The sequence below is a fragment of the Gallinula chloropus genome (assembly GCF_964237585.1).
Source record: "Gallinula chloropus genome assembly, chromosome: 3".
Taxonomy (NCBI): Eukaryota; Metazoa; Chordata; class Aves; order Gruiformes; family Rallidae; genus Gallinula; species Gallinula chloropus.
This window is the reverse complement of record NC_140087.1, coordinates 6,766,871-6,787,549: the sequence shown is the minus strand read 5'-3', so window position 1 is coordinate 6,787,549 and position 20,679 is coordinate 6,766,871. Positions and strand designations below refer to the sequence as shown.

At 41.0% G+C, this 20,679-nt stretch overlaps 1 protein-coding gene across 1 annotated transcript in view; it reads right to left on the bottom strand.

The window, feature by feature from the left end:
- Nucleotides 1–20,679, bottom strand: part of CEP85L (centrosomal protein 85L) — a gene marked incomplete at its 5' end in the record, with an annotated part of 113,306 nt that overhangs the window by 55,623 nt on the left and 37,004 nt on the right. Inside the window, one exon of the mRNA XM_084261974.1 lies at nucleotides 10,674–11,440. Coding sequence (XP_084118100.1) covers nucleotides 10,674–11,440 — 767 coding nt within the window. The remainder of the gene's footprint in view (nucleotides 1–10,673; nucleotides 11,441–20,679) is intronic.

The window sequence follows — 20,679 nt, the reverse complement described above, 5'->3', positions numbered from 1 at the left end:
TGGAGGTGCTTAAAGAAACATCAATTAGAAATAAACAACAACTTACACTGCATAAGACGACTCCCTGAATGAAAAAAGGTGTTAAGAGTAAATTCTGAGGACACGCCAGAATTACAGGTTTCACAAGCCAGTAACACAGGAAAGTAAAGCATTATTAAAAATAAAACTCTAGCCACCCTTTCCATAAAACAAACCTACCACTTTCTTCTTCTGTACTTGAAAAGCCAGTATCTGTTTAAAAAACAATAAATGAACAAGCAGAAAACCAATGTATGAACAAGCTGGAACCCCTACTGTTATTTCACAGCAATGCACATGAATTGCACACAGTGTATGGTTCATTTGTATCTCAGGGTTCTGCTGATCAGACAAAGTGCTGCCATCCTCTAGACCTAAATGACAACTGAACCCAGGGATTAAAAAAATAAAACCTTTTGTAACTAGTACACTCTTCTTTGCATACTTATATGGGCTTTAAAAATAGAACCTGTTGTATTTTTATTTATTAAAATGACTGCTTGAAAATATATTAATGCATAAAATAAGATACTTAAATACAATTCTGTTTAGAAAGCAGCATCCATTCTGGCATCTCCTTATTAAAGTTATGTGGAAAAGAACTCGTCATCACACAGCTTTCCGATTCTTTACAGCTCTGTTATTCGGGTTTGGTTTTCAACAGCAGTCTCACCTACTTCACTACGTCCAGATGACTCACACATGCGTAATTTACACTCCCCAACTAGCGCACATAAGAGATCCTAATGAATTTTATGAAAGTGTAACCATAAAGTTCACTACTTTTATAAGCTGTAATAAAATTTCCAAACACGGCACGTAGCCTGGATTAGGTTTTCAAGTCCCTGAGCTGCACTCAAGGCTGCACACTCTCCACTCGCTCAAGGCGAGGTCTTTTTGGTAATTTCATTTTACACACTGATAGGCAGTTAGGCAGCAATGATTTGCTTCTACTCCTCCCCAAAAAAACAGATGACATTGATTTCCCTGGCAGTTTGTTTTTTACACTGGGAAAGAGCTGACTGTGCAGACAAAACACACTTCCTCCCTAGGAGCATCCTACCACTCAGGAACAAAAATATGCTGGTTTTAAAGATGTATCTCCTCGGCCAGCTCCTCAAACATTGCTAACCCTGCCCATTTTTCTCTAGGTGAAGTCCTGACCCATTTCAGAATGAGCAATTTCGCTGTGCTCAAGCCTAGTCAGTAAGGCGCGTTAGAGGGCAGCACACACTCACATCTCTTCACTAACTTCTCTGCATCAGTTTAGCATCAGCTGCCCTCACTAGCAGAACTAAACCACTGAGTGGAAAGGCAACTGTAAAATAGGCTTAAACAAAGCTTTTCACAAGACACACACAAAGTGTTTGTCCCCTTTCCCCAAGCAAAGAACTTTTTGGTAAGTTTTGCTACTAATGCACACATGCAGAACAATAATCACGCCAGACATGCATGTTCTTACCAAGAGATGCTTTGCACATGTTCCTGTCTGACAAAATTAAAACAAAATAACGAACACAGCATTTTACCAAGTATTTTTGTTCATATCTGGAAGCATATTAATATACTATAGATTACAGACCAGGCACCTATGCCTGCATGGCTATTCCTAGTGTCTGTCAGAATACACTTCAAAAATATTTGGGAAGTCCTAAAAGATCCATAGGTATCTTTTATTCAAGAGCAAGTATAGTCCTTTCAGCTTTGACCTAGATGTTAAAAATTGAGGGAGGAGAATCTGTTTTTGCTAATGGAACATGAGTGAAAACCTCTTGCTCATTGCAAGGATTAAAAACAGAATAACAGGATTCCTACATAGTGATGCTCATCTGAGTAAGAACACGTGTAATTTAAATAGTTTAGTCAAATTGATTGCTTTACAAGCCCATAAAATTTTTTTAAGATAAAAGAATGTCAGAGGTTCCATTTTTTGCATAAAATACAAAATTATAAAACAGTGCCCTCTTGTGATCTTCCCCAGATTATTAAAAAGAAGTCTTGGCAGCATTTCACTGTTAGGGCTGAGTGATCCTATTTGTTTCTTTCTATTTCTATATATAAAAGCACAACTGTAAAGTTATTAATATTATCTTAAAATAAGCTATTGAGTACGTGCTATTAAAAGCGCTGTGGATGTGTCCTCTGCCAGTCCAACTGAGATTCTTAACAAGGCACTTGCAAAGCTGCAGTGAATCTACACAGCGCACTGCTGGCAAAATGCTGCCCTGCACAAGGCCAAACCCTAGAAGGGCAGGAAACTCCTATTAACAGAGGTAACAGGAGCTGCCCAGATGAGAAAGCAGCTTGTTTGATTGTTGTTGTTGTTTTCATCTCAGGATACATTTTAAAAGTAAGTTTTCAAAAGTCTACTGCTGAAACAGTGTTAAATCTTGAGAAGAGTCGTTCTCCAAAATCAAAGGGGCTTCAAGACTACCATATACATTGAATAAATAAATAAAATAGTCAGACTGTATAAAATTCAAGTCCTTCCTCCACTCCTTCAGAAGTTCTTCAGTAGTGAAATGACAGCTGTCATTGACTTGACCTTTTATATTTATTTTTAAGGTATTTGGAATGAAAAGGCTTGTAGGAACATCCAGATTCGGGGGGGGGGGGGGGGGGGGGGGCAGGGCCAACACCAAACTATTTATTGTAAACAAACATTTTTTTCTTAAGTGACAGAAACTAAAACCAGGTAAACAGCTAAGGACACAATGAAATTCATGTGAATCCACACTGCTTACTACTGAAGGAGCAACCCAAAACTACAATCAAGTCTGCTGCAAGCACAAGAAGGCCGACCGATGCGCATTATGGATCTTGCTAACAACAGAGGTCTCAACCTACTACTCAATTTTCTGCTTATTGTCTTAGTTCTGGTGCTGGCATTTCTCCTTGTGAAGCTGATGTGAAGGCGGCTCTGCTTCCTTCTCAAATCTCACTTGGACAATTTTGCTGTAATAATGTAGATACTTCAGAACATGTGAATATAAACATACAAAGACTGCAGAGACTGAACTAGCAGACAGAAAGTGTTGCATACTTATCAGAAAGTGATCCTAAAAGCTGTGCACAGCTATCTCTCTACCTGCCACTAAGTAAAGAACGCAGCCAAACCCCATGAAGAAATCTGAGTATGCATCAGCAGTTACTGTTGTTTTCTCACTGCTACGGCTGACTTGCATTTAAAGATTTACAGGAGATCTGAAGCCTTCAAGGAACATCATTTCTGCAAAGGGCACAGCAGGAACTGAATTTTTACAATGGGATTGCTGTAGAACATCATGGGAAATGACACGGATACATCAGGAAGGCAGATCCAGACTACACTGGGTTGGTAGAACACATTAGCTGTGAAGAGCAAAAGCAGAGGAGCTGTGGATGGAAACAAGGATATCCATGAAAAACAGCTTGTAGCAGCTGAGATGGGAGTAAGTTGAGTTTAAATATGAAAGCTAAAGTTGTAGTTACACCTTTTTTGACACCTACAGTTCACATCAACACCTTAAAAGCCAGAAGCCATTAGTGCTATGCAGCAATATCAAAAGAAGTAGCTGTCAAAACAACTGAGAAACAAATGACCGTTAACGAGAGCGATCATAACTCTGCCTATGAAGCCCTTAAATGCTGCCAGGAAACAAGAAGAGCAATCAGTGGGTCTGCAGAAATGCAGGTCGGCTGCTACATCTTAACAAGGCAGATTTACCACTCCTGCACAGGTCAAGGGTGCAGCGGAGAGCCCTCGAGTCACATTTACATCCCACTTGTTACCTGCCAGTGAAATCACCCAGTCTATATCCTGTCCTCGCATTAAGCATTCAATGTCAGCTTCTTACAGGGCATTCTTCTATGGCCCTTTACAGGATGATGTACTTCCCTCACAGGTTCCTGGGAAGGACAGTGAAGAACAGCTCACTTCTGTTGAGATCATTGTCCAGAACATAGCTCTACGCACCTGAGATACACAGTGAAAGAAGTCGGCCAGATTTGGGTCAAGCAGCATTTAGCACCTGCCTTTCCCAAGCATACCATGGGTACAAAGTGCACCAACCTATATGTGCTGTAGGGTAAACTTAATGCCATTTATATACACCTATTAACAGTCCTTGCACATGTGTAAAAGAGGCTGATGCTGCTCACAGGGTGGGGGAAGGCCCAGCTTCCAGCTTTCTATCACCAACAGCACATCCCTGACTCAGCACATAAACTGTTGAGCCAGCACTTCCCACAAGTGCTGAATGTATTGCAGAGCTGGAATACTTATGTTCACAGTCAGGATTTCCAGATGGGTTCTGTTGCTGTAGGGTGGTTCAGTTACCTGGAAGAGACCCACCTAAATTGGATCTACAGCAAGCCTTCTCACAGCAAAGAGCCTGTATGTCCAGGGAAACACAAAGCTTATGTGGGTTCCATCCATGATCCACTCTACACTACTGGCCCCAAAGCTTTGGCAGCACCAGCTGAGGCAGCGCAGACACTCAAAATCAAAGCTTTTCTCTCCTCTGCAATAAAAGTTTAATACAGCTTCTGCATGCTATACATCTATAGCTGGTTTTATGCTTATTCCTGTCTGTTTGCATTAAAAGCAGAAAGCCTTGCATGGCTACATTACCATAAGCACTTAGTTATTTTGATAGTCTTGAAACATTCTGCTTTTAAATTAAAAAATTAAAAAAAAAATTGTAAATGCATATGCAAGGTATATATGTTGTTAACAGTTACCTAATTACCTATTATTTAGGAGGATTTCTTGTGGTGCTTGACATAGATGGCACAAAGAATACCACAACTATAGAAACCAACATGAAGCCCCTTCTAGTTTAAAGAGTAAAAATGGTTTTCCCAACAAGATGGCAATTCACTGGTACATTGCTTGGGGAATCCCCCTGATGCTTGGGCCTTTTGGCTATACTCTCTTCTGGATATTTAGAAGTTTCCCTATCCCAGGGAAATTACTGTGACAGTTTAATAGCTGAGAAAGATGCGTCTACTGCCAACAACAATCACGTACTTCCAGATCCACATTAAACACAAAGGAAGTCCGTAAGAAACTGTCATCAGCCCATAGAAACAGCCCCAGCAGCCTCCTCCCAGCCAGCAAGGAAAATGACAGAATCTTCAACAGATGCTGAAATATGCTGCTGAAACTGAACCATGCATTCTCCCAGGAGGACACAAAAAATTGGCAAAGTTCACAGTTAATCAAGGACAAGTCTCTTTGCAATCAAGCCTGGTCCAAGTTTGGTTTCCCATCATCTGCTGGCACTTGCTGCAGACCGAGCCCAGACTGGCACTCCAAGGAATGGAATCCCACTTGCTGGACTAACAAATCCACAACAAAAGGAACAGAATGGAAAAAATTTCATTGTTGCCCAGTCTTCATCTTAAGAAGTTTTAACTTGCTGAAAAGTATGGCTTCCTCAAAGTGTGACACAAGAAAAGTATTGATACTAATCATTTTCCATTGTCTGATCTGCCAGGATCATAGGAAAAAACTAGTTTTGCATTAACATTTAAGAATAAACATTATTATTTGAAGAACATTATAACTTTTTTTTCCAACTAAAGTTTTGTAATTTTTCCTTACCAATGTTTAGGTATGCATGCAGTTTGCTTCTCTACTTGAAATGAAAATTGTTGTAGTATCTCTAAACTTCTCAGTGTATTAAAATTTAATTCTATATAGATGGTATGAACCAGGCAGTAAGCCATCTACATTAAAGGAAATAGATGCACTTAAGTAATTTCCATCTATTATCTCAAGTATATTCTGACACAAGGTAGCTCACCATGAAGAAATCAAACATGCCCCACACACAGGGAAAAACAGAGATTCATCATGTTATGCCTATAACATTGTGCAGAGCTAGTAAGTAGGTAAGTGACCTTCTGAAGTCTTCTTACTGTATTACCTCCCAGAATTCTGAAGGAATGCTTTCATTTTCAGACTCTTTTCTGGACTAGCACACAGTATGTGCCTAGGTACATTCAGATAATAGGAGACATAACAGGATCAGGCTTTAAGAAGTGCCTTTACATGAAAACACACAGCCTTTTTATCCAGATTTGTATGGCTTCCCAGTTCAGGAAATAGGAACTGCTGCCACACATTATAAGCATTTTTAACTTTAACACAAGCCTGATCACACACTTCCTTACTTTGGGGTTTAAAAAGAAAAAAGAAAAATAAAAAAGAGAAAAGGTATCACAGTGGTCATGTCTGCTGAAAGATCAGCTGTATATTGAAAAGCATACAGTGAAATATAAATTCTGCATGGGAATTATTTTCACCGTAATACTGTTGAAGTCTGTTCCTTGGAAACACAGAGGAGAATGTTTATCTTCAAAAAGTACATATTAAATAGTACACATGAGCTAGGGAAAAGAGCTTTCATACACAATTCCATGTCGTCACACCACAATCACAGACCAGATCCTCCTTGGAGGCTTATTTCTGAAATGTACAAACATCAAACCCACAGCTGAACGACACATCTTCTCTGAAGAGACCATCTGTTAACCCACAGCATCTTTTCTGCAGATGCCAACCTGACCATGTTCTGTAAAAACAATCTCAGTGCAGCTGTAGGTCTTCTAACCAACACTCTGGGCTTCTCTTACAATGCACAGTATTTTTTAAATCATGGTTTAAAATTGGAATGGAAAAGCCACATTATAGGATTCTTAATTTGGGGAGCAAAGCTTAAAAAAAATAACAGATAGATGCTGAGTTCAGTCATATTTAGGCTATTAGGGATGCGAAGAATCTTAATTTCAAGAGTAACTAAACCTTGAACAGCTTTTAAAGGCTGCAATACATTATCCCTCACAGAAAGCTTAAATTCACAGCTCGTTTGATTTTATAAAAATTAAGCCTAATTCAATTTGCAGGCTAAATTGTCTATATGAGTCTGTAAAGACATAACAATGTATTCATAGATGGTATTGTTAGGTCCAATAGCTGTTCCTGAACCATTAGTCCTCAAAATCAACTCAGAAAATTGTTAGTCTGCTCTTGCTTTACAGTGATTGCTGCCCTCTATAGTCTCTCCCTCTAACAGCGTCCCTCAGACATTCACAAAGCTGCTCCAGATTCTCAATTAAAAGCAAAGTTCATTTTGTCCTCTGTTCATGGCAATGGTGGTTTAAAAGTGAAAGGATAATGAACTGTAATTTTTTTCCAGTCCTGTAAAACCCACTGCATTTCCATCAGTATACATACTTACTGAAAGCAAAGTGCCAAAAATAATCCCCACTAAGAGGAAAAAAACATTAAAAAGTTTCTATAGTGTTTTTTCCCCCACTACAAATCTTACACATTTTGTAAGTCTTAGGCTTAGGAGTGTGGTTTTCTTAGTTCCTCAGAAGTAACAGTGTATCAGGTCCCAGGGGCATATCCAGTGATCCCTGAAAAGGTAGCAGATTCAAGGAATGTCTGAGTTGGAAGGGACACAGAAGAATGACAGAGCCCAGCTCCTCACAGGACTACCTAAAACTGAACCACATGACTAAGAGCATCATCCAGACACTCTGTGACTGGCTCAGTGCTGCAACCACTTCCCTGGGGAGCCTGTGCCAGTGATTGACCACCCGCTCAGGGAGGAGCCTTTTCCTGATGTCCAGCCTGAAATTCTCCTGATGCAGCCTCATCCCTTTTTGTCATGTCCTACCACTGGTCACCAGAGAGGGAAGATCAGCAGCTTCCCTTCCACTGCTCCCCTTGAAGAAGCTGCAGGCTGCCACGAGCCTTCTCTCCTCCAAAGTGACAAACCACGTGGCCTCAGCTGCTCCTCTGCCCTCAAGACCTTTCATCATCCTCATCACACTCCTCTGAACACACCCTAGTAGTCTGATGTCCTTCTTACATTGAGGCAGCCAAAACTGCGCACAGTGGGACAATCACCTTCCTTCCACTGGCACCCAAGGCCACAGTCAGACTTTTTGGCTGCCAGAGCACACTGTTGACTCATGTTCAACTTGATGTCAACCTAAATTGCTCTGCAATTTGCACATACAGCCAGGATTGCCCTGTTCTTATGTTAAGTTTCTTAAAACAGAAAAAAACCCCACACCAACAAACCCAAACCACCATGCCACCCCCCCCCCCAAAAAAAAACCTCCAAAATGAACTACACACACACACACACAAAATCCCATTTAAAACCCCAAACCACCAAACCCACACCCTCCAAACAAAACCCCATGCCAACAAAATACCCTGAAAACACAACAACTAACACCTCCCAGGTGTCAAGACAGGAAGACTCTCCCTCCTCCTTCTCCTTCCAGCTGTAGCCTCTGGGCAGAGACAGGGAGGGAGGGAGCCCAGCAGAGGATGGCTGTAAGAGCCCAAAGGCTCATTGCCCTTGCACATGCTTTAACTTTCTGGGTCCTATTTCACAACATCTCCTCACTCGAGGAACTGCAATATATTGTATTTCAAGGCACATCCATGTGACTCCACACCAATGGCAGTGCTTGCTAAGGCTACCAGCAACTTCCCCTACAACCCTCATGCCATCAATTACTGTCAGACTGACTTCCTGGAGCGGGAAGTCAGGGCAAGTAGAGCAAAGGCCACAGCCTCAAAGACTTCTCCCGTTTTCCAGGACTGATCAGGACAGCTGATAGGATCATTGCTTTCTAAGCCAGAGGCTAGATTGATCAGTAATTTATGTATCAATATGGATACAGACATAAAAATAACAAGAGCAGGGAAGGGGGGGCTTGGTAGAACAACAAGAACAAAACAACCACCCAGTTTCAGGCAAAACTGCATCCTATAATCTTACAACCTCAAAAGCCTGTAAAGGTGCAGCACCATTTTATGCCTGCAGCCAAAATTCTAAATAATGCTTCTGCTCCCCCTGTTGGCTCTGCTCTCAAAACCCAGCTCTGCATCGATGCCTGCAGCAATGAAGTTTTTGAAGAGCCACAGTAATACATAAAGGGCTTCATCAGGTTCAAACGTGAAACTTTGTCTTCATGCAAATAGGAGACACTAATCACAATCAGAGGGAGAAAGCACTTGTGAGAAATGAAAAGCAAAAGCTGGGATTTGTTTTGACCTAAAGGAAAGTAAGAGCTCCTGAAACTCATCCTAGACAAGGTGTCATGAAAGGCATGTTAAAGATGATGAAGAGACATACACCTAAATGAAGGTAATAAATAAATAAAGGTTATACTGAATACATAACTGAATCCAAAAGGAGAACCACCAGTAGCATGCAAGCTTCACAGGCAGCACTGCTGATGGCTGCAGCCACCTACGCGCCTCTCGTGTTGGGGAAGACTTGAGTGAATGGATGGATTTGGATGGACTTGGTTCCTCCACAGTACCCTCATGTCACTCCCCAAATTCCTTGTGTGCTTCTCAACACCACCAGTAAGCTGCCAAGAGCCCAGCAGGCAGTGCCCCCAACCTAGCCTCAACACCCAGGCGGTTTCTGTCACTCAGGCTCCAAGAGAACGCCTCAGCCTCCACTTTATACCCGAGTAAATTGTCAGCATTGAAATCTTCAAAAAGCTTAGAGAAAGACAAGGGTTTCTGAATTCCTAATGGTAATGTCAAAGGGTGGCTACCTGGAACAGTACCAGGTTTTTATAAGGATCCTTAAGAACGGATAGTAGTTTGGTCACATTAACTGAAGGATTTGGTGTTTTTCTTAAAAACCCTCCAGATCTTTATTAAGAGCAAAACTGGTAGAATCTCTGACCTTCACAGTCTTTCCTTCAATACTCAGTGGAAGAAACAATAAAATTTTAGCACAACTGTAAATTTTTTACCCTATCTTCACACTGGAGGACACAAGTATTTGTACATACAGATGCATCATCTCTGCTCGGGTAATACCCTAGTTTAACCTTAAACTGCCTTTCAGGAAAATCTATGTTTTATTATCTGTTTGGGATTCTTTTGGCAAGTCAAGCTTACCTACATAGGTAAACCTGTACATTTACATTTTAAATACTGGCTTCTTTCAAAAGCTATCTTCTCCCATTAGGGTAACAGCTAGAAACAAAGATTATGAATGGTCGTGTTAGAAAGGGTTGTCTGTCTCCTAAAACCACGTTTGATGTTTTCTACATGAAAATATTTCAAGTATGACATGTAAAAACTATATATTGTTTTATTTAAATAAACCAATTATTAGTTGATTCTAAGTACTTTTTAAAAATGTTTTTCAGTCTTAGACTTAATGATACTTATTAATAATTTTTGAACTATGCAGGAATCATTCTTCTTCCAGTGAGCACATAAATGTAAATCCATTTGTAAATCTTTGTAAATCCATTCAGATCAAAATACATTCACATTACCCCACCGTAACAAAGACTCTTCAGAGCTACTGAAAGGGTTATCTGATGAACCTTTTACTATGTCCAGCTTCAGAAAAAGAGATGCTAATCTCACGCAGACAGGCACACAGAGTCAGAGCAAACTGTAAGCAGATCTCAGGAAAAGAAAAACAAACTGCTGGCCCTCAGGTAACACTGAGAGTCAGGCAGCAACACCCCCCAAAGTTTAAAAACTCCATCACTTGGTTAAGAGTGTCTGTTCCCTTTCTTATTTTATTAAAAACTCACGGATATTATTCCTTAGATGTATCACACGGCGCCACATGATGGCAGCAAACACCAAGCTTCAACCTTACCTGCACAGGCTGTTCGCCTCCGGTTCTAAAGTCCTCAGGCTGCTGCACATGCCATGCAGCCACACCGCAGGGCTCCTCAGAAGTCCTACAGTCCAGGGGATTTGCACGTAACTGTTCTTTAAGCCACATTTGAGTCCTCACAGCCGGCTGTATGGGTGCTCCACTCACAGCCTGATGTCCCAGAGTTGCGTATCTCTGCCCGAAAACTTCACAACTGGCTGCTGTGGGTTTGCACTCAGGTAAGGCACTGTAGGTCAAGTCTAAGGCATGTCTCCTACTCGAGGGATCTGAAACAAAATAGTCTTTGCTGCACGTTTCAAACTTGTATTTGCAGTCCAGTAGAGAAGATCTTTTTTCCCCCATTTCTTTGTCCTCAATTTTCAGCAGCTCCATGCTGTCATGCAAACAACTGGGCCCATTTGTCCTTAACTGCGGTGACACAGCTTGGTCTGTACCAGCCCTGGAGTCCGCCGGATGACTACTACCATCTTGGCTGAAGGTATTTGGTGAGCTGAGTTTAGACAAGGAGGACCATTTCCTTACAGGTCTTGCACCTTTCATGTCAAGAGAATTGTCCAGGGCACCTGGATTTCTGCCTCCTCCTGACCGTACAAAGCTTGTGCTCCATTTCGAGCCGTCGGACTTGAAAGCTTCCCTGTGTTTGGAAAGGGAAGAGCCGGCATTAGACGGCATCACATGGGCAGTGGGGATAGAAACCAGGGATCGACTGGGCTTGAATGAGGATGTACCACTTGAAGTTGAATGATCTGGGAAGAGAGATTCATGATGTAAGTACAACACAGAAATCGTACCATCGGTGCCCAGAAGGCAAAACATCAAATTCAAGGTGAAATACAAAAATAGAAGAAAACGGGTTTCTTGACCAAATAGGGTCTTCTGAAGGTTATTTATGAGAATGGAAACCTATTAAATCAGAGATCTTCAGTTGCATTTTGCTCTGGCAGGTGCCATCATTACAAAAAGAGATCTGTACTCAGTGATGGCAACCACAGCTCCAGATAAAACTTTCAGGCTGTGAGCAGAAGGAAGTACCCAAATTCCAAGTGGCAGGCTAGATCCTTCCCCCTCCCCACATAATATTAAGTCGCTTCTGTATCACAAATGGTAAATGTATCACAATCCACAAGCCTCAGGAATGGCTTCTCTTTCATCACCCCTCTTAATTTGTAAAAGGCAAAGCAATTCACTAAACACACTTGGTAAAATGGCAGTTCTGGAGATGAGCTAGTTTAGTTTAATGATAGCCTCCTTGATGGAATGGGATGGACTAGATGACCTTTTAAGGGTCCCTTCCAACCTAAAGCATTCTATGATTCATGACATGCTCATCACACAAAATTAGGGGGAGGTTGGCAGGGGCGCCATTGCCTGGGGACTGGTTGGGAATCAGTCAGTTGGTGGTGAGTAAATGTTTTACTTTGCATCACTTGTCTTTTTTGGGTTGTATTTATCTGTTATTTTACTTTGCCTTACAAATAATAATAATTATTATTATTACTATAGGGGTTTTATCTCAACCCGTGAGTTTTCTCACTTTTACACTTCCAACTCATGATTTCCCTCATCTCCCCCCATCATATCCCCCTGCTGTAAAACCATGACACTTCCCCAGGTGATTTAATAAAGAACAAGATTCTGAAAAACATTAGTGTTCTGGTTTGGGTTTGTGTTGCTTACAGACCCCAATACAATACCACACAGAAACTGCGTGTAGCATGATTTATGAAAACTATCTGAAGCTGAAATATCAAGAGCAGATCAGTGATGTGATGTTCAGGAGGGGACAAAAGAGCAAAGATGAGAGATACAGGAGAGGTTACCAAGAACTGCGTGAGAGCTCTCACATGCCAGTGACACGTGCTTAGCATCACAGGCTGTGGACAACCAGAAATAAACACCTAATCCTCACATTAGAGGATCAGTTCCCATCAAGTCACATGGCTGTATCTTGGCTAGCTCATATTGCTGGTTAGGTTCATGGAAGACAGACAGAATGAAATTGCTAATTAAAAGCTTTTCTTGGGGTCCTTTTTGCCAAGAGTAAGACAGATACACTCTTCTTCTATCATCCTAACCTGGAGAGGACTGAGTATTTTGGGATTTGTCAGATGGTACAAGAGTTCACAGTAAAACAAACAAACGAAATCATTCAATTGCTCTAGAAGCACAACTGGAATACCCAGTTTGATGGCTACACTGGGTTAATGGCATTCAGTGAAGGCCAGAACACATCACTAATCAGGATATATTTGATTCAAAATACCATGCCACAGACAGGAAAAAAAGAAGAGAGTTTCCATTGGGGCAGTAACTTTTAAAAATGGCAGCACTCCTTTTTCAACATATCTAAAGAAAGATATCCTTACCCCCAACTTGCAGAGTCTTACCTATTTAGAACCAGTTTTCTCTCCTTGCACTTGTAGCACAACACAAAATAATACAGCCCTACAGGCTGTCTTCTGGCTTTGAAGGTGCAAATTCTTCCTGAAGCCTTTCTGTCTCCAGAAGAGTCACTGTCCCACCATGTACTCTGCCGTTTCAACACATAAGCTCACACCACATTGTTTCTTGCCCCTACTCAGCTGCCTACTTTCACAGCAGGTACAGAACACAGCTATCTAAGACCTGACAAAACTGCCAGAACTGTTTGAAGTGGCCCAACAGTTTAAGAGTTATTCAGAGTGCTGTTGATGTCCACAAAACTCTCTAATGTGAGCATCCTGTAAGTTAAATACCTACTAGCAGCTTATTACTTGATGGATCACATGGATAGTAAATGTGATGTACCATTTTTACATCCAAGATAAAAGATCTTCCCTCCTCCCTGCATTTCTTCCTTAAAAAGTCTGTACTGCAGAGAGAAACATTTTCCTTGGCTTTTTTCAGTCTTGACATTGCTCAAGAGGTGAGACATCTTAAAGAGGAAGGCAGGAGGCCATGCAATACACTTCAGGTGGAAGGAATCACTCTGTCTTCTGATGAAAGACGTTTGCACCCGCAGCTATTGCGGCAGTGGAGAGAGGGATATGCAACCCTTCAAGCTGCCAAAATCACAACATGCCCATCACATGTAACCCATCTGTCTCTGCCAGGTGCAGTACCAGCTTCCCTCAGCTCTGCCTTCTCTCACAGCACAGTAGGTACTTGCACAAACAGCCCCTACAAACCAGGCCCATCTTCCATTCTGTGTAGCAGGGGCTGTCAGCATCCCACCCTGCTCTGCGACAGAAATAAAGGTACTCACTCATCTCTGGCTGAGGGCATCACAGCAGTGACAAGAAAGTGAGACATAGATGGCATAGAGATGGGGTTTCAAACAAATATATTATGAGCTGGAAGTATATGGTTAGAGTCCTGCTTTCTAGCAGCATCTGGCAGACAGCAAGAGTCTCCTAGTGAGAGTAGAGAGGAAAACACACAGTAAAAAGAAATGCACCTCTCTTGTGCAGGTAGGTACTCCTTAGCCAGAGGCTGCTGCCTTTGTAACACTCAAGCAAACTAAGCGAGCTGCATCTGACACAGCACAAAGTCAGTCCTGCAAAGGAAGCTGTCACAGGCTTTTTTCTATCAAAAGTAGTAAGAGTACATAAGGATTCAGAAAGAACTGGGGATCTATGTTTTAGGCTATTTCTATGAGTAGAAATGTCATGTCTGCAACAGAAAGAGAAGAAACCCTATCAGTATGCACATACCTCTCAAACTCACATACAGATCCACACCAAAAGCAGTACAGTAGTATTTAATATAGTATCTTCAGTATGAAATAGTTCATGTCACCTACGTGTGGTCTTCAAATTGGAATTAAAACCAATAATAATTAGAAGTATATGATCTCCTTTAGCTGTTTATTAGAGCCCAGTGTTATTCATAAGCAGTAGACTTATTTTTTCCTTGTTCTACTCTAAACTTAAAGCCACGAGTTAAATTTAACCTTCTTTTCCTCACTTCTAATTCTAAAGTCTTGAAGCAGATTTAAACTTGGAATGCCATGTACATCCAACTACAGCTGATGGATGTCTCTGATAATTTGTCTCAAAGTGAAACACAGCAATTTTGGCTTCAAGTTGTCCTAATTAGTCTTCCCATTAACGCTCCCTGAAACATATGAGAAAATTCACACTTCCTCTTGGAGCATATTGCTCCAGTCTGCCTTGACTGCAGGCTCAGCTGGAAAGTGAGCCAGTCTGCATTCTGAAACATCTCCTTACAACACAAAAAGCAGGGAATTCAGAAATTTCATTGACAATAAGGAAGCACCATGGAACTGAAGTGATACTGCTACTTCTGTAGTCTTGAAAATAAGCTCCACCTGGCCCAATCCTGCCAAAAACAACTTTATCCAAGCAGCAGATTTTTCCCTTCTATCCAGTCAAGAGTAAGCAAGTGACAAGTGCTCTCTTCTCAGTATTACCAAGCTTTCACTTCACTGAGTTAGGATTTATTTGAAGACTACACTCTTAAACACGGCTTGTGTGCCCCCAGTCTTTCAATAGTAATCCTGCTCTCATTAATGAAAACATAGATAGGAGGAGAAAAAAACCCAAACCCTAGTTGCTACTGATTTTCCTTCCAACAGCATCAAGAGAAGTCAAATTTTGCTTTTCAGCTATCACAGTAACTTTTTTGGTGCCCACCAGAAAGTTCTCTAGAGCACTTTAAGACATGACATTTTAATACCAGATTCTATACTTCCCAAATCACAAATAAGATAATTTTTGAGATTGTTTTAAAAACCATGCTACAAGGCTTCTAACACGTAATAGAAACAGATGGAATTTAAAATTAAAAAAAAAAATAGAGCATTTCATATGGCTTTCTTGCCATCTTGATTTACACTTCTGAACTACATCATTACTGCATATCTGGCATAGGAAATAACGTAACAGAATCAATTTTAGCCTTAATAAAAAACACACATGCTTTCTTCTGAGCAAGGGGGAGAAGAAACACCCTCCAGTATAAAGCTAATGAAGGCTTCCTAGCCTTTTACATTTTTCTGTGCTACACTTAAATTTCTGGTGCCTGCTACAGTTGCCATAATGAGAAGAAAATCTCTGAAGCCATTTCTCAGGCCACAATCCATCAGGTACTTGAAGTCCTTATCTGTTGCCCAACAGTTAGTCATAACACACAAGAGCCAGAGAAGGTTCACTGCAACCCTGAGCAACTTCATTAGCTGCAAAATGAAGCTAGTGCTGTAGGAACCTTCATCTACAAGATATACTTCCCTATGTGACAATTTCTTCACCATTCCCAGTAAGATACTATGAAGCAACAGCAGAGCAATCAGTTAATAGCTACCCAATACTGATTAGAACCAAATGTACACGATGCATATGTTTATGGGATACATGTGAAAACAGAGAACCTTCCTTGTGTGAAGGACTTTGAAATTTGATATTTTATCCAGGCTATAATTAGAAAGCCCTGACCATAGAGAAAAACACCACTATTAAAAACAGCTGACCTTCTCTCCCTGCTTTCACCTCCCACTCCCCCAAAACACTGCCATAATTTACTGCAAGCTAGGAAAATAAACCTAATTATTATTAACTGAGCAACAGAAACTGTGGAAGTCAAGCCTCTATTACACACATTGAAAGTCTTGAATCTGCCTGTGGTTTAGTGTACAAGAGTTCTTATATTCATTATAGGATGTATTTTTTTCTGAATGCTTGTCTGAATTGTCCTGTCTCCAACTGCATGGACCACAAGCAATTCCAGAGTCCAACTGTGAGCAGCCACGAGTCTTCACTCCATCATACAAGCATGTGGCTGCCTCCTAGAAACCTTCTCCAAAACAGCTGCTTTCAACAAGAGAAGCGTATGCTTCTCCTGGAAGTTGGTCAAAAACCAAAGGGCACATGATGATGCAACTTATGAACCCGCGATTTGGTATCAGCCTCATTAGCCTCCTCTACAGTTAATCACTTTTCTCTGATTTGTGATGTCTCACTTCCACAACCCTTCTGGCAAACTCTCCTCCCTTGTTTTGCAGAAAGGGGACAAGGTAGCAACAATCCTACTGAGTTTAATAAGTGAGGATCACAGAATCACAAGGTTGGAAGAGACCTCTGAAGATCATAGAGTCCAACCATTCCCATCCTGTGCTAAACCAGGATAATGCTCTCAACTTTCAAAAAAAGTGTGAGTGGGAAACAAGTACATTCTAAAGTTTGGTTAATGAAGCTTAATGCAGAAACTGACTGTCACTAAGCAAGAGAAAAACATTCTTTGTCACTGAGCAAAAGAAAACCATTTACTCCTAATGGAAGTTATTCACTCATATTTCCCTCTTTTCACACCATTCTTTCCAGTTTACGGGATAAAAAGTTGCCTTGCTTCACTCAGATTACCTATTTCCCCAGAACACAACATTGACAAGGAACATACCCTAAAAAGTTACTGTTTCCACTCTATTCAATTATAGTAGTCAGGGTACTGAAATACTCTTTCAGACATCTGCTCTTTGCTGTGCCCTGACGAGAGTTGGTCACTCTCCAGCTCTGATTTGTTTAAAAAGAGCTGTCCCACACTTGAGAAGTCATCCCTGGACACCAACATCAAGTTTCCACCACACCTTCAAGATTGTAGGTGTGGCAAAAGCCTCAGAGGTTGTTAAGATTCCTGCAACAAGGACAAGCAGTTACATGATACAGTGGACCACATAGAAGGACAATATCTTTGTATGATCTCACTTTAGCACCACAAATCAGTCTCTGCAATCCAATGGGCATTTCAAGAACCAAGAATACCTCACTTGTCACTTAAGTTAGATAAGAGGCAATGTGACTGTTTCCCCACAGAAATGCATGTGGATGACCAAGCCAGAATCAGTGCCAAAAAGAAGCACACAATGGAGACTACACATTTAGTTTTTTGACAGTCAGACATTATTAGTTTAAAAAAAAAACAGTACACAGGAAAGAAACTATCTCCAGTAGAAAGCATTTCCTCCTATGTTCCACTGCAGTCAGGGTTGAGGTTACAGTTCTGGATACTAACTGAAGTTAAAAGTCATTTGGTAGAATGTCCTGTCATCCAAACCACCCCTCATTAAAAATTAAAACACGTTCCCTTGAAATATACAGCTCATTTTTTTGCAAGCAAGAAGATCTCACATAAAATGATCTATTTCCTGCTTAATAAAATGTTCCTTTAAACTAGCTGCTTGGCAATATCAATTATCACAAGTCTCCAGTTATAAAAGCTTTACTCTTGAATGTCAACAAAGGTTAATGAAAACCTCTAACAACATTTTGCACATTGCAATAGTTGACTTAAAGGAGACTGTACCATGCCAGTGCCACAGTTTCTGACATGGGAAAGCAAGAACAAACCCCACAAACAAGGCAAACACGAGTTGCACAGTAACACTCATGGGGTTTGCTGTGATAAAACTGAGGTTTCAACAGGCACTAAGGGTGTGTGTACTCTCTCTCTCTATATATATATATATATATTTGTGCAGAGAGAAAAAAGAAAAGAAAGCCCCCAAGATGATATACACACCAAATACAGCCATCCTGCTCAAGGGATCTTAACATAACTAGTATTTTAAGATTTAATATAATGTAGTGCTCCCTACTAATATTTCTGTGAAGCAGCAATTTGCCCAGCAATATCTAGGCTAATAATACTCAGATGGGGAATCCACAACTCCAGAAGAGAAACATCTTCAAACAAATTTAATAACTTCCTACTCTTGAGCTAGATCTGGGTCAAATTAGCTCACTCACATGAAGCCCATATTCAGAAGATGATTTAACAGGGGACTGTAAAGAAGAGTGGCACTGTATAGAAGAGGGATGCTGCTACTCCAAAATGAAATCAGGTGTCAGCCCTGTACAACAAGGACAGCTTTAACCACCTAGCATACAGTTCAAAAAGCTGCAGGTAGGGTGTGTTATACAGGGAATGATTATTCAACAGAAATAATTACAAGAGCAACTATTGCAAGATTCTAGTCTGCTTTCCTTACTGTGCTAAATCATTCCAGCTGCTGACAGAGAAATGTGAAATCACAGATTCATTAAAAGCACATGATGAATGTAGGGAAATACAATACTATGGGGTATTTAACTAAAGCAGAAAAGATTTCACAGACAGTACCTGATCACACAGTCTAAAGTAAACAGCAGGTAAGCCCAAGAGCAAATTTTGACTCCTTATCAGTCACTGGAAACAAGTTATAAATAACTGTTATTGGTCCAAGCTTGCAGTGGACACCCAAAATGAAAGCTGGGTTTCTGAATCAGACCTATCTGCTAAATTAACCTTCAAAAGCTAACCTGGCTTACATAAAATCTCTTTCTTTATGAGAAAGCTGAGCACACTGAGACAGAAACATGGCTTAAAAGAATCAGGTTGTTGTACACGAATACAGGATGCCTTTTGATTAACGCCTTTTGTCTCCTTATCCCAAGGACATCACATCCCCACAGTGAAATATCATCGTGACTTCTACGTAACATCATAAAGGATGCTCTGAACAATCACTTTCAAAAAGTTAAACTTTCACAGCAGTAACTGCTACACACAGAGATACACAAAGAGAAAGAACTGAGGAAAGGGTACCTCTGCACCAGCACTCCAGCATTAGTTCTAGTGCTATTATTAGTGCTGCAGAAGCACAGCATCTGTTAAGAGATCTGTACTACAGGATGGCATCTCTGCTGCCTGGTGGTGATGTACCTACTCTGAGGATTGCGTATCGAGTGTTGGGAGCTCCTGAACACAAGGGATCTCCAAGTACGAGTTAAGTCCCTTTTTTTTGGGGGGGGGGGGAGGGGGAAGTGTGTTTTCCACCTTATAAATGAATAGATCAACCAGGTCTGCATTTCAGAATCCCTAGAGCACTGGGTGAATTCATTTAGTCCGTAAGCATTTATAAGTATGGGATGCAGGGGGAATCAGCCAGCCCCTTTTCAGTGCTCTGTGGGGACAGGACAAGGGGCAATGGCTGCAAGTTGGAGCACAGGAAGTTCCACACCAACATGGGGAAGAACTTTTCCCCAGTGAGGGTGAGGGAGCCCTGGGACAGGCTGCCCAGGGAGGTGTTGCAGTCTCCATCTCTGGAGATATTCCAGACCCATCTGGACACCAACCTGTGCAATATGAGCTGGGGAGCTGCTTTGGCAGAGGGGTTGGACCTGATGATCTCTGGAGGTCCCTTCCAACCCCTATGACTCTGTGATTCATAAGCTGCTATATGAATACATGGGAGTAACATGCAACTGGCCACCACAAAAACAGTGGAAAATGCTATTTGTAAGATGTAGATGCTCTATGTAAAAGAGCAGAAACTGAAGAAAAGCAAATATTGTACCCTGAAGCATCTATCTGTTTCAGCAATCTGGAGTTATTTTTAAGCAACAGTTATGTAACTAAGTAGAATGATTTTAGATTAACAGGTTCTATTCCCCCGCCAGATAAGAGGATAAAGCAATATTCCAGAACAGCATTTTGCTGAAATAAAAGTATGAGTGAAAGGGTTGTTTTTTTTTTCTTTGTGGTTGATTATAGGGGCTTTGGGGTTATTTCTTTTGTTGTTGTTTTTCTGAGATTTTGTGGTTTGTTTTTTGAAGTCTGGATCTTAACTTGTATTTGCCTTTTTACGAAGGCCATCTACAGCTTCCAAGTCCATTTCCAACAAGCACTTAACAGCAAAGACATGCAGGAATCAAATATCCCCCTAGGACCTTCACTAAAAATAATGGCTAAAAGGAAAAGAAAAAAAATACTACAGATGTCACAATGTATCTGTTCTCATTCCTTTCTGAATCTGCAAGATACCCATGCCACAAATGCCATCTACTGAACAGCCACCAGATACACTCTCTTTTTGGCATTTCTTCTTCATTCCCAGCTAGGGATGACTCCAAAAGAGTTGGAGTAACTTGGCCTATGAGAACAGAAATCCACCCTCATCCTCCTGGGGAGGGAAGTGCTGGGTATTTTTGTTCTCAGTAAGAGAACGGCCAGT